Source organism: Puma concolor, chromosome A1 (genome assembly GCF_028749965.1).
Source record: "Puma concolor isolate L17-30 chromosome A1, mPumCon1.1.hap2, whole genome shotgun sequence".
Lineage (NCBI taxonomy): Eukaryota > Metazoa > Chordata > Mammalia > Carnivora > Felidae > Puma > Puma concolor.
Window position 1 is genome coordinate 158,451,187 of NC_141667.1, and position 15,262 is coordinate 158,466,448.

Below are 15,262 nucleotides of genomic sequence, written 5' to 3' on the forward strand. Positions count from 1 at the left end.
GTAGTATACATTTTAGATTTCAAAAATACTTTTTAAAATTTATTTATTTTTTAATTTGCATCCAAATTAGTTAGCATATAGTGCAACAATGATTTCAGGAGTAGATTCCTTAAGGCCTCTTTAGCCCATCCCCCCTCCCACAACCCCTCCAGCAACCCTCTGTTTGTTCTCTATATTTAAGAGTCTCTTAGACTGAAATCATGAGAATTCTTAAGATATTAAAAGACACCAGAGAAAGATATTTGGAGATTGAACTTGGGCAATAAATGAAGACTTGGGGGATGGACTAATAAGTAATTCCTTTAAGTAGAAATAACTTATTTAAGCTCTCTCTCTCTCTCTCTCTATATATATATATATATACTTGGATATAGAATAAATTGTCAATCTTCCTCATATTTCTATGCAGGTACTGACTCTTACTATTTTTAAATAGAAATTGTAAAAAATGCTATACAAAATAAGACCCCTAAAATTACTTTTATAAAATGATGTTAGGATAAGATGGACTCCAAATGTCAATTACAATTATGATGAAGGAGGACAATACGTAAGCAAACTTATAAACACCACATTTACATGCTTGTTTTTGCTTGTTACTTCACATCCCACTACCTATATTTTATGTATTACAAATATATTTTTATATACCATATATACTTTGTAAAAGCATTTTATTCAATGTTTAAGTTTCTGCTGTGTAACAAGTAACCAAGAGCCCCATCTAGCTATTTGGCACTTGAAATATGTATATTCAAAATTGTAACATGCTCTAACTATAAAATACACAGAAGGTTATGAAGACCTAGACTGAAACCAAAGTAAAAGTCACATTAATAATTTTCTGTTGACTAACAATAAAAACCATAGCAAGACAATATAAGTATAAATATTAATATGTACTAACATATTGCATTTAATATAGTATATATATATCATTAATATAATTGCTGTTAATATCAGTATTTATTTTAATGCTTTGAGTTAAAACAATATATTATTTAAATCAATTTTACTTTTTAACTGTGGTTGCTAATTTTTAAAATTACATGTGGCTCACATTACATGTCTATCAGACAGTGCTGCTCTAAAGTGTTCTAATTAACCTGGAAAAGGATAACAAGAGTAAGGGCAGCCATGATTATTCTTTATTGGCAGAGAATATCCCAAACTCTCTTTTCATGGCCCCCAGAACCTCCTTATTCCTCAGGCTATAGATGATGGGATTGAGCATGGGGGTGAGGATGGTGTAGAAGACTGCCAGAATCTTATCTTCTGTTGGTGAACGGAGATTCCTGGGCCGAAGGTAGGTGTAAACAAAAGGTGCATAGTAAAATGTCACTACAGTTAAATGTGTTGAACAGGTGGTAAAGGCCTTTTTTCTTCCCTCTTTTGAGTGCATGTGATAAATAGAAAAAAGAACCCATCCATAAGAAGCAGTAATGCCAAGGAAAGGAAAGAGGAGAAAGAGACTTGTACTCACAAAAACCATGTACTCATAGACCCAGGTGTCTATACAGGCCAAAGGTAACATGGCTGGCACATCACAAAAGAAATGATCAATGGCCCTGGACCGGCAGTAAGGAATATGGAGAGCATAGACTGTGTGTGCCAAGGAGTTGATAGACCCCAAAATCCAAGATCCTATGATCATTTTCACACACATCATTTTACTCATGCGGATGGGATAATGAAGGGGGTGGCAGATAGCTACATAACGGTCGTAGGCCATTGAGGACAGAAGTAAACCCTCAGAACATGCCATAGTCAGGAAGAAAAAGCTTTGCATGCCACATCCCAGGAAGGAGATACCTTTCTGTCCAGAGAGGAAGTTGAAAACCATCTTTGGGACAGTGGTGGAAATATATATTAGGTCCATGAGAGAGAGCTGGCTGAGGAGAAAGTACATTGGTGTGTGAAGCCGGGGATCTAATCGTATGAGGTGAATCATGGCTGAGTTGCCCACTGAGGCAATAAAGAATATGAAGACGATAAAAAATAAGAGAAAAAGGCCAGTTTGATTTGAGGGAAACAACCCCAACAAAATGAAATCATTTGAAGTTTGATTCCATTTCTCCATGAAATTGTACTGTTTTCACTCCCTTGAAAGAAAAATAAAAACAAAACAAAGCACATAACAAGAAATTAAACAGGAGCATAAAAAGGAATTATTATTTTATAAATATTTGTTTATATTTAATTGTCTTTTTTTTTCAATACTGCAGCTTTCATAGAACCAATTTTAGTGTCTGAATTAAATATTCCCCTTCAAATTGTTTGCTAAGCACTGCAACAAGTGATCTTCAGTATGAAGCCTAGTATTATAGCCAGCAAAAACAAACAAAATAACTAAAACATTATTCTCTCCATAACTTTTGGTTACGCACATCACTCAGCATTTATAAGATGCCACATGAATCTCTGTATTCCCTGGTGTCTGTTAATTTAACACATTATATTTACAGTAGTAACTGGATTATGTGACTCAAAATCTTTGTGTAAGCTTAAATTATTATTCCTCTATTACCTAGTTCTTTTCTATATCTTTAATTTCTGGTCTTTCTTCCCTAAATGGGATACTGCAGTGAGGAAAATGTTCATACTCTGCCTCTCATATTCTTATCACTTCTGTACCTTTCCTAAACATGTGATCTCCACCAAAAATCACTATCCTTGAACTGTAAAGTTCTTGCAGAACTTGTGAGATCTACATGAATTATAAAATATTATTTGAACATTCTCTCTTTCATAATGATGTTTGAATTTTTAAAGACCTACAGAACCCAAAGTCAAATGCACAGATTTTTATACCTAATTTACTTTCCTTCAATAATTATTACCCTTTTGCAAAATATTTGGCTTAATTCAATATTTTGGAATAGGTCAAAACATTCTGAATTTGGAGAGAGTACTTACCCCCTTTTTCTATTCTCTTGTTTCTGATACAGTAGATGGTAGCATAATCGATTGAAAAGCTGTTCTATTAGAAAAGCAGGTATAAGCAGGAAAATATATTGAATTTGTAGCTTAAACATTTGTACTTACCACCTTTTTGGCTTATGAAAAGTGGCAATATTCGTATTATGCATTAATTACTTAAAACAATCAAGAAATATTTTCCTTTCTGGAGAATTTTTCAGGTTTCTAATGTCCAATCCTTTCCTTGAGAATTTTTAAATGTAACTCAACATTTTATAGCTTCTCCTTTTCTCTTTCTCAATCAATTCTGGCAGTTTGTTCTTTTCTTCACTCATTCTCCTATGCATGCATAAATTGTGATTGTGGTATTTCTTACACTTCCAAATACATGTTTTATTTTTTCCTTTACCAGTTTCAGTGTGGGACTTTCTGCTCTCTGTGAGCTTCTCTGTCTGAGGGAGGCATCTGAATTGTTATGTCCAAGATTTGGGTAATATTGATTGAGTTACTGATTTTTCAACAGTAAAGCAAAACAATTAATAGTTCGTTTTCCACATATGGTTTTCCACATATTCTGACTTTATTATTTTTTATTTAAATTCAACTGAGCTAACATATATGTAGAACTGATTTCAGTAGTAGAATTTAGTGATTTATCACTTATAGATAACACCCAGCGATCATCCCAACAAGTGCCCTCCACAATGCCCATCACCCACTTAGCACATTTCACCCCCCTCCTCTCAAGCAACCTACAGTTTGTTCTCTGTATTTAACAGTCTCTTATAGTTTACCTCTCTCTATGTTTGTATCTTATTTTTCCTTCCATTTAATTCAATATTTACCTCACATTATTTTGGTAATCAGGAATAAAATTGTGAAAAAGAACTTGCAATAGAGAAATGGAAACATATTTTTATAGTTGTTTAGTTGATTCATGCTAACAATAAAATGTACATAGTCAGGAACATAAGAGGTACATACTACCATTGGACATGGGTGTTATATGGGATAATAGACATCTGCTTTTTATAACTTCCTAGAAATAAAAACTAATGGCCCGAAATATAAAGATCAAACATGCAGCTACCATAATGATTAATTCATTCATTCCCTCAAGCAATGTTCACTAAGCTGTTTTACTGTATGGCAGTGTTAAGTACTGAGAAGCTTTGGTGATTTAAAATCAACAATTCTCCAATCATGTAGCTAAAGTTTAGTGAATAATACAGACAACAGACAAACAAACTCTTACTTGCAACCCAATGTTATGTAGTGACTAATACTATAAAGAAAAATTAAATAATATAAATGAATAAAGAGACAGCAGGATAAGAGCACTAAAAAAGACACTCTGAAGAGGCAATTTTCAGACATGTTCAAGAGTTTTCAACTTGAGTGAACAGCAGCTAAATAGTGAAACCTATTCAGTGTATCAGGACAGTAGTGATAACACCAGGGTTTTGAAGCACAAGGTATTAGGGAATTTGTATAGAAAAAAGCAGAGTATGATAAGGACTTTGATTTTGTTCTGAGGGAAATGAGAAGCCAAAGAGAGTGACATGATGCCATTATATTCTAGAAGTCATGCAAGATGCTCTGAGTGGAGATTTTCAAGAAGTGCACATAGGAGATGTGGACATAGGAGCTATAGTTCAGGGTCTATTTTCATTAATAACCAACAGATTTATTTAGTGGGTATGGGGCAATATTTAAGGCACTGGAATTATATCAAACACCATCCCCTGTTTACATTAAAACTTGGAGAATATTTTTGAAGGAAACAAAACATTTTCAAAAAGAGAATATGGTATTTCTATGTGGTGGCATCAGAATTATTCATAGGGGTTAGGCTCTGTTCACATTTAATATTATTCTTCTTGTAACAATTAAGTTCAATGATAAATGTCCATCCCTTGGTATGGACCATGGTTGTGAGTGCAGGATGCCTAGCAATCCTTCTAAACTGTTATGACCCTCAACAGAATGCTGATGAAGGAACATCAGTGAAACAGCTCTAGATCTTATTATTTGTTCATGTTCAACTCCCTCACCTGACTTTTGGGTTTTTTCCTTTATGCTGAGGATTGTCCTGATTTTCAACAGAAAATAGTAAGGCCTGAACCAATCACTAGAGTTGGTCACCCATATGGGGATAATGTAGGACCGGATTATCAGTCTCTCTCTATGACCTCATACAGCAAATATTGCATCATGTCTCTCAACATTTTATTTGCCTGATGAACCAAAGCTTACCTTAGTACTCAATTAATAGTTCATACTCATAAAAGGTGGCCAGATCGGTTCAAAAATCAATCTTTGGCATCATGTGGTCTGGAAATTAGGAGAAAATAGACTTTGGGATACTTTCCTTCTTACTTTGTTTAATTACAGTTTAAATTCAGGGAAAAAAAACGCACCAACCATTTCTACAAACCAATTGCAAGCACTGAACAAACAGGCTGTTTTTGTATTCTATTGGAAAGTCATATTGTAAAGAGAAATGTATACATTTTGATTTTATGTTGCATAATTTAGAGTTCAGAATGTCAGAAAGATTCTTTAGTGGTAGTTACAATATTTTTTGTTTGTTTCCTAAATTGAAAACTAGCATCTCATAAAGCAATGGAAGCCATAGTTACTTTCAGAGTCTTGTAAATCTGGGACTTTAAACTTTTAGGACATAAGACATAGGGTCTATTTTAATTAATATCCAAAAGATTTTTTACTGGGTATAAGGCCATATTTAATCCACTAAATTACATGAAACCCCACCCCTGTTTACACTATATCTTAGAGAATATTGTTCCTGGAGCTACAAGCTGGATCTATCATGAATGTCTCCCTGGATCATCTTAAGAAGCACATTGCTGAAATTTATATAGCTAAAAGGAAAAAAAGTCTTCAACTTAAAGGACTTCTATATGTAAACGTGCCTATCTCAGGTTCTAAATATACTTTGTAAAAGTTACAAGTTAAGCACAAGACCAATAAGAAAATCGTTAGTCTGAGCCTCAGCTAATTCAATGCCAACAACGTTATAGGATGGCTGTGAAGATGGAATTTATTGAGTTCTGTGTGTTTAGCACATAGTCCTCAATAGGTGCTAATCTCATTTGTTCATTTCATATCTTAAGCATTGAGAAGCCTCAAGTCCAGAGAGATTAAGTGACTTAATTAAGGTCACACACACAACTCCAGCCACACATCATATAATTATAATAGGGTTATACATTTTAATATTTTAAGTTTATTCTTAGGTTTTCCAGTTTGTTATGGAGCTGCTTATTCTCTATAAAGTAGAAAATATTTCCCTAAGAGAAAAACCACATCTCTAAAATATTTCCCTGAGTTTTAACTAACACAAATCAACTTAATTCAGTAATATTGCTGTGACTCACCTCGTCTGAAGTTCTTGAGTTTGTATTTTGGCAGAGAATATTTTTATATTGACATCATTGCCTGTTAATAGTCCACTGAATTATTTAAAATGTTTAAGCAACAAACTTTGCTAACATAGTTTCTCAGGCTATCCCACAAGATCACGTAATTGATCACTAGTCTCTGCATCAGATCAAAATTCTCTGACAATGAGGGCCTTTTCTTTATCTCCTAAAATTTAGGAGAGGTAAATTTCCAGGGATACTTTTTAACATCTGTTTCTCACTTCTATTGCTCATCAATCTCTTTAATATAAAACCTATGGGCACATTTAAAATCCTATTGCCCATAACTTGTTGGAATCAGAAAACAATTCTCTCTAGTGATTTTTTTTTCCATTTCATAAGTAATGATTAGTTAAAACATCTTCCTGTCCTATTATCTTGCCAAGTGAAAGCAGACTAAGACATTTTACACTTAATTCCCTCAGGTTCTACTGTAGGAAGTCAGAAGGATGAGTTACTATATTTAATATGCAAAACCTTACATCATTAAGACAGAAATTCCTCTTTCTCTTAATTGATCCCCAATGACCAAGTCCACAGGGGCCAAAATTCAAGAAACTCACTTCACTTATTTGAAGATCCACTCAGTTATGCACCTAGATAGAGTAAATCAATCAACCAAATCAACACAGTTGCATTCTGCTAATGCAGAATTAGGCTAAAGACAGATGAACTTGATCATTCTAGAACACGATTTGAGAGCTGGAAAAGATGTCAGATAATGCTTTCTGAATTTTTGTAAGTAAGAAAACAAGGATTCAAGAGATGCAAGAGTGTAAGTGCTCAGCTATACAATAGCAGAGCTACTATAGGGACAGTTTCCTACCTACTAGTGACTTTGCAGACGGAATTATTGGTAATTGTGAATAAATTAAATTATGCTGTGTCAAAACACTTTCTTATATTTGTAGAGTTATAAGACAGTTAACCCATGTCAAGACATTTATCTGGTCAGGTGTCCTGCTGAAGTGGGAAACTGACTTCTAAAGACAGTGCAATAAAATGAGCATTTAGACTCAGAGAGGAGTTTTATATGGCAAGTAACACTGATTAAAAGGTGGACTGGGGAAAAGTACTTAAAATTCTACCTTGCTGCCAAGTTCTAATGGATATCCTAAGAAATAAGTGGGGTGATATATGTCAAATGATTACAAGTACCTGCTGCAGGGAAAGTGAATAATACATTTTAGAAGGTCTTATTTATTACCCAATCATTCCACAGATTTGTAACTCAGAATTTATAGTAAAAGTAATTTTTAACTCTTGCTTTTGTTTAAAATGTGGCACTTACCCTAGTAAGAGATGAAAGAATATTACTTAACAAAATTTTACTAAATAAATATAAATCTTTCAGATATATATATACATATATACATATGTCATGGCACATCACACACACACACACACACACATACACACACACACACGCACATATATGTCATGGCAAATATGAAATATAAAACTGGAGAAATTAATTACATTGCTTTACATTTGATGAGAAAATAAGTTATAAATACATACAAATATTAAATAATTTGGTTGTTACTTTGGGTCTTTTATCATAATATCTATGTTTCTCTGTCTTGTGTTGTGGCATTCCTTGCTTTTATATGACCAAAACTTCAAACCAGATAAACTCCACTCTCAAACTGTTATAAAACCCACAAAGATCCTTTCAAAGTAATTAAACAAAGATGGAGAAATGTCATAATTATTCTGACACATCTCACTTCAAATTTATGAACACATATTTTAAGTTGGTTCTTCTGCAAAATCACAGTTTGACCAAATTTTCTTCAGGATTACACCAAACTAATAATCCACACCTCTTCTTCTCTACCAAAATCCAACACACTTCCATATTCCTTACCTCAGATGAGAAAAGAAAATAAATGTATTAGGAAAACACAATCAGAACTCAAATTATCTTGCCACTAAAATTATCACTCATAATAATAGGTCATATATTTAGTATTGTTTCCTGTGATAGAGCATGAAATGACCTTGCTTTTTGTCGAATCCACTCCTATATTTTTGTACAGGATTCATTCCTTCTCACCATCTCCTCGGTCCATTTCCCTCTGCTGGATCATCGTCATCAGTGCATAATCATGTTTTCTTTAGACATGTTTTCTTTATATTTCTAAAGAAAAAATGATTATGAAATATATATTATGCATATATAATATATATATTTCTAAAGAAAAATGATTATTAAATATATATAATATATATGAGATATTATATATATGTATTTCTAAAGAAAACATGGTTATGCATTGATGAGGATGATCATTTCATGCACTATCACAGGAAACAAGACTAAATAAATGAGCTATTTGTAATTTTCCTTTTTAGTGGGTTTTTTGTATGGTTTGGAATCAAGGTAATATTGGCCTCATAGAATGAGTTTGGAAGTTTTCCTCCCATTTCTATTTTTTGGAACATTTTCAAAATAAGAGGTATTAATTCTTCTTTAAATGTGTGGTAGAACTCCCCTAGGAAGCCATCCAGCCCTGGACTGTTGTTTGTAGGGATTTTTTTAATGATTTTTTTGAAAGAGAGAGAGAGAGAGAGAATATTAATGTGTGTGGGGGGGGGGCAGAGGGGAAGAATCTCAAGCAGGTTCCTCGTTCATCCTGGAGCCTGAAATCGGGATTGATGTGACAACCCTGGGATCATGACCTGAGCTGAAATGAGGAGTTGGATGTTCAACTGACTGAACTACCCAGGTAGTTCATCTCTGTTGGGAGATTCATATTACTGATTCAATTACTTTACTGGTTATAAGTATGTTCAAATTTTCTATTTCTTCCTGTTTCAGTTTTAGTAGTTTATGTTTTTTTTTAATTCTATACATTTCTTCCACATTTCCCAATTTTCTAGTATTTAATTTCTCATAATATTCTCTTGGAATTATTTGTTTTTCTACTGTGTTGTTTGTGATCTCTCCTCTTTCATTCATGGTTTTATTTATTTGGATCCTTTCCCTTTCTATTTGAAAAGTCTTTCTAACTGCTATCAATCTTGTTAAGTATTCATAGAACCTGTTCCTAGTTTTCTTGATCTGTTCTACTGTTTTTTTTTTATATCATTTATTTCTGCTCTAATCTTGACTATTTCCATTATTCTTTTGGTTTTTGGCTTTATTTGTTGTTTTACCAGCTCTTTTAGATGTAAGGTTAGGTTGTGTATTTGAGACTTTTCTTCCTTCTATACACCAATAATAAAGCAGCAGGAAGAGAAATCAATGAATCAATCCCACTTAAGATTTCACCCAAAACCATAAGATACCTAGGAATAAGTCTAACTAAAGAGATAAAAATATGTACTCTGAAAACTATACAACGCTTATTAAAGACATTGAATAAAACACAAGAAATGGAAAAATAGTTGATGCTCATGGATTAGAAGACCAAAAATTATTAAATATACATATAGAGATATAGCTATAGTATATATTATATAGTGTAGGATAGTATAGTGTATATAGTATATACTATCAAAAGCAATTTACAATTCAATGAAATCCCTATCAAAATAGCACCAGTATTTCTCAAAAAGGTAGAAAAAAACAATTCTAAAATTTTTATGGCACCAGAAAAGATACTGAAGAGCCCAAGTAATGTTGAAAAAGAAAATAAAGTTGGAGGTATCACAATTCGGGACATCAAGCTGTTTTACAAAGCTGTAATCATTAAGACAGCATAGTACTGGCACAAAAACCTACACATAGATCAATGGAAAAAAATATAAAACCCAGAAATGGATCCACAAAAGTATGGCCAACTACTCTTTTTTAAAAAGCATGGAAGAATATCCAATGGAAAAAAGGACAGTCTCTTCAACGTATGGTTTTGGGAAAACTGAACAATATGCAGACAAATGAAAGTGTCCACTCTCTTATACCATGCACAAAAATAAGTTCAAAATAGGTTAAATACCTAAATTTGATACAGGAAACCATAAACCCTAGAGGAGAACACATGCAGCAAGCTCTCTGACTTTGGCTCTAGCAACTTCTTACCAGGCACATCTCCTAACACAAGGGAAACAAAAGCAAAAATGAACTATTAGGACTTCATCAAGATTAAAAGCTTCTTCACAATAAAGGAAACAATCAACAAAACTAAAAGGCAACCTATGGAGTGGGAGAAGATATTTGCAAATGACATATTGGATAATGTACTAGTATCTATAAAGAACTTATCAAACTCAACACTCAGAGAATAAATAATCCAGTTGAGAAACGGTCAGAAGACATAAACAGATATTTCTCCAAAGAAGATATACAAATGGCTAATGGACACATGAAAAAAATGTTCAACATCACTAATCATCAGGGAATTACAAATCAAAATCACAATGAGATATGACTTCACACCTGTCAGAATGGATACAATTAAGAACTCAGGAAACAACAGATGTTGGCAAGGATGCAGAGATAGGGGAATCATCTTACACTGTTTTGGGGAATGCCACCTGCTGTAGTCACTATGGATAACAGTATGGAGGTTCCTCAAGAAACTAAAAATAGAACTACCCTATGATCCAACAATTTTACCACTAGGTATTTACCCAAATGATACAAAAACACAGATTTAAAGGGGTACATGTACCCCAGTGTTTATAGCAGCACTATCAACAATAGGCCAAATGTCCTAAGACTTATGAATGGATAAATAAGATATGGCTTATATATATATATATGCAATGGAATATTACTTAACCATCAAAAAGAATGAAATATTGCCATTTGCAATAATGTGGAAGAAACTAGAGTGTATTTTGCAAAGCACTATAACTCAGTCAGAGAAAGATAAATACTAATGATTTCACTCATATGTGGAATTTAAGATACAAAACAGATAAACTTAGGGGAATGAAAAGAAAAATAAAATAAGACAAAAACAAAGAGGGAGGTAAACCATAAGAGACTCTTTTTAAAGTTTTTTTCTATTTATTTTGAAAGATAGGACACACATGACAGAGCAGGGGAGAGGAAGGTCAGGGTGTGGCAGAGAGAGAAGGAGAGAAAGAATCCCAACCAGGTCTGGGGCTGTCAGCACAGAGCCTGATTCAGGGTTCAAACTCATGAACCATGAGATGATGACATGAGATGAATCAGACACTAGAATCAGACACTTAACTCCATGAGCTGGTGCTCCACCATTAGAGACTAACTGTAGAGAACAAATTGAGAGTTGCTGGAGGGGAGTTGGGTGAGAGGATGAAATGACTGATGGACATTAAGGAAGGTCTTTGTGATGAACACTGGGTGTTGTATGGAAGTGATGAATCACTAAACACAGACTCTTACTAGAATTAAGCATAATTCTTTTTGCTTGTAGAGATGGGAGTTGCTCGTGTTAAGGTGGAGTGTTGGTGGGTATTATGTATGGATAAAGGGTTGCATAGCTATGATCAACAAAAAAATCCAGGGTGAAATGAATGGCTCTGTGATGGTGTCTCCATGATGTCTGGGGTTTTAGAACATGTTGAAAGAGTCTTCACATTTCCTTAAGTGACAAACAGGTTTTTGGTTGTGAGATCTTGTTGGTACAGAGAATCTTGGTGATAATCAACACGATTTAAGAGATAGTGAATAGTTATGGAAGACTAAGGAGGCAAAATGGACCAAATATACACTGGGTATGAATTATTATGAGATCATTACTATTATAATTGTCAGATGACTACTCAGGTATTTGGGGAAAAGCAATATTAAAGTGGTGACATTTTGGGAATAGGCACAGATTGTGAATATATCCATTTGCTATAAGTGCTCACCTCCAGGTAGCATAACTTCACAGAAGTCCTCAGTAGTGTAGTGGAAATGTTGGCTCTTCCTGAGATATTCCCATCTCTTTCTCTAGCCAATCTGGTGCTTACTTTATGGGCCCTTTCAGATAGTGACTATAGGGGTTTGAATAGAATCAATACATGAGCTCAGCTAAATAAACTTGGCTCCACCAAGGTTGATTTGGTTTATATTCAACCTCCCAATAAGGTAAATCAAAGTTATGACACTCATATAGTAATATTCACTGAGGAAATGAGCCCACCACATGGGGATAGGATGATTATATTGGACTTTACAATTCTATGGGGAGGGGCAACAATTTTTTCTTCAATGTACAGTAACATGTTTTAGCTTTTCTATTTGATAGCCTGTATATATGCCTTTCTGTACAATTGCTCCCTTCAAGAACATGTTTAATTCTATCATTCATTGGCATAAATAGTGCTTTACCATTTAATTCTATGGTAAATGGTTGCTGACCAGTCAATATTATTTTTTTATTTTTATTTTTTTATATAAAAAGGAAAGTGACCAACGGACTCATTCCCATAAGACACTGTTTTTGTATTGCATGCACCATCACCCAAAAAATGTCTGTCTTGATACAAGAGTGGAAATTCCTGGTGAATCTTATTTACAGTGCCACCTTGGGAAAGCACTCTACCAAATATGTTTTAAAGGCTATAATGTATGAATTAAATTGATGTGGTACTGTCTCCTTCATGCTGGTTTCCCTTACCAAATAATGGAAATAAAAGTAATTGTTTTCATTAAGAATTAAAATAATCCACTGAAATATGCATTGACTTCTGTCCCTGGCAACTTGGGTCATTGAGGAAGAAATAAATATTCAGTCTCACTGAATCTAACTGATTGGAACTGAAACTATATGTAGTCACTTAATGCTTCTCACATTGTTAAACCTGAAGGTTGAAAACGGATCAGTACACTTTCTTAATTTAAATTGTCACAGATAAAGTATATTGCCATTGCCCCAGGTGCAAGGATTAATATGCTTAAAATCCAGAGAATTCAGTGGAGCACTGTTAAGTTTTCCTTAATCAATGGTCCTGAAAAGCTAAATATATATATATAAAAGCTAAATATATATATATAAGCTAAATAAATATATATATATATACATATATTTAAAACTTTTTAAAGTTTATTTTATTTATTTTGAGAGAGAGAGAGCATGAAAGCAGGGAAGGGGCAGAGGTGGGGAGAGAATCTCAAATAGGCTCCATGCTGCCAGTGTGGAGCTTTATGTGGGGCTCAATCTGACAAACCAAGAGATCATGACCCGAGCTTAAATCAGATGCTTAACCGACAGCTTCTCAAGCACCCCAGAAAAGACATTTATTTAATCTTCAAAAAAAGAAATATTCACATCCAAAACAAATGAAGATTGGAATTGGCCAATTGGCCATAGCCAGCCAAAATATTGGCAGGTAACAAGCAGAACTTGAAATGTGTAATCAAAGAAGGCAGTTATAATTAACTGAGGATTTGTATTTAACTGCGGAAAAAGGATTTGTAATATATATATACACATATATATATAAGTATTGTATAATATATATTTAATAATATATAATATATTGTATAATGTATAATATATAGTATAATATATATAGTATTATATAATATATACAGTATCATATATATATGTGTGTGTGTGTATATATATAAACATATATATATTTTTTTCTTTCCTTCCCACCACATGAGCTATACTAGTAGTGGCTTTGATTTTGTTTTATGTGGCAGTATACCCAAATTCCTATCATCATGTGTTAGTTGAAAATATTTTTCAAATTCTATTGACCCATTCTATTTCTTTGACCCATGTGTTGTTTAAAAGTGTATGATTTAACACCTAAATATTTGAGGACTTTCCAACTATTATTTTATAACCTTTATTCATTTTTGAGAGACAGAGAGCTAACAAGGGAGAAGCACAGAGGGAGACACAGAATCTGAACGAAGTTCCAGGCTCTGAGCTGTCAGCACAGAACCCAATGTGGGATTCAAACCCACAAACCATGAGATCATGACCTGAGCCAAAGTTGCATGCCTAACAGACTGAGCCACTCAGGTGCCCCTATTTATTGCTTAATTTCATTCTGATCTGAGATAAAACCTTGTATCACTTCTATACTTTTAAATTTGTTAAAGTTTGTTAAGACCTGCAGTGTGGTCCATTTTGGTGAATGTTCTATGTGAACTTGAGAAGCATGTGTAACTTGCTGTTGTTTCATGAAGTAATCTATAGATGTCTGTTATATCCAAGTGATTGATGACACTGTTTAGTTGAAATGTGTCCCTACGATTTTCTGCCTGCTGGAGTTATCACCATTGACAGATAGCTGCTGAAGTCTCCAACTACGATAGTGGATTCATCTATTTTTCCTTACAATTCTATAAGTTTTTGCATCACATTTTTTGGCTCTTTGTTAAGCATACACACATTAAAGATTGTCATATTACACCTCATTTCATTCTTGTTATTTTTTCATGTTCTGAAGTTGGCTTGGTCTAATAAATATTTCTTTATTAGTTTCATACAATATACAAATTCATCCCTAATTTTTAGTCTATATGTGTGTTTATATTTAAAGTTCCTTGTAAACAACTAGTTGGGTTTTGTTTTTAATTGCTATATTCAGACCATTGATATTTCAAGCCATTATTGATATAGTTATATAAATATCTACCATATTTGCTACTTTATATTTGTTGCCATTATTTCTTTTCACTCTTCTTTTGCTTTATCTGTGTTTTTTGAACTATTTTATATAAATTACTTGCTCTACTCTCTTAGTATATCAATACTTTTTGTTTTGTTTTGTGTGTGTTTTTGATTGCCCTTGAGCTCAAAACATACATTTAAAACTAACAGTTGTTGTGAACATAGGACTCTTGAAACTAATGTAACTTTGTGTCAACTATAATAAAAAAATAAAATAAAATGAGTTCAAGTACTCTTTGAAATGACACTAGAGCACTTGATGAGTAGCAGTGCAGGTATCTTATAAAAAAGCATTCCCAGGACACCTAGGTGGCTCAGTGATTAGGCATCAGACTTTAGCTC

The 15,262-nt window shown here is 33.4% G+C and overlaps 1 protein-coding gene across 1 annotated transcript; it reads right to left on the bottom strand.

The window, feature by feature from the left end:
* Window positions 1-1,141: 1,141 nt before the first annotated feature.
* LOC112856929 (olfactory receptor 2L13) lies at window positions 1,142-2,140 on the bottom strand. The gene has a single exon (XM_025920225.2). It carries the CDS (start codon window positions 2,078-2,080, stop codon window positions 1,142-1,144), a length of 939 nt encoding a protein of 312 aa, XP_025776010.1. The 5' UTR covers window positions 2,081-2,140.
* Between the last annotated feature and the right edge of the window lie 13,122 nt (window positions 2,141-15,262).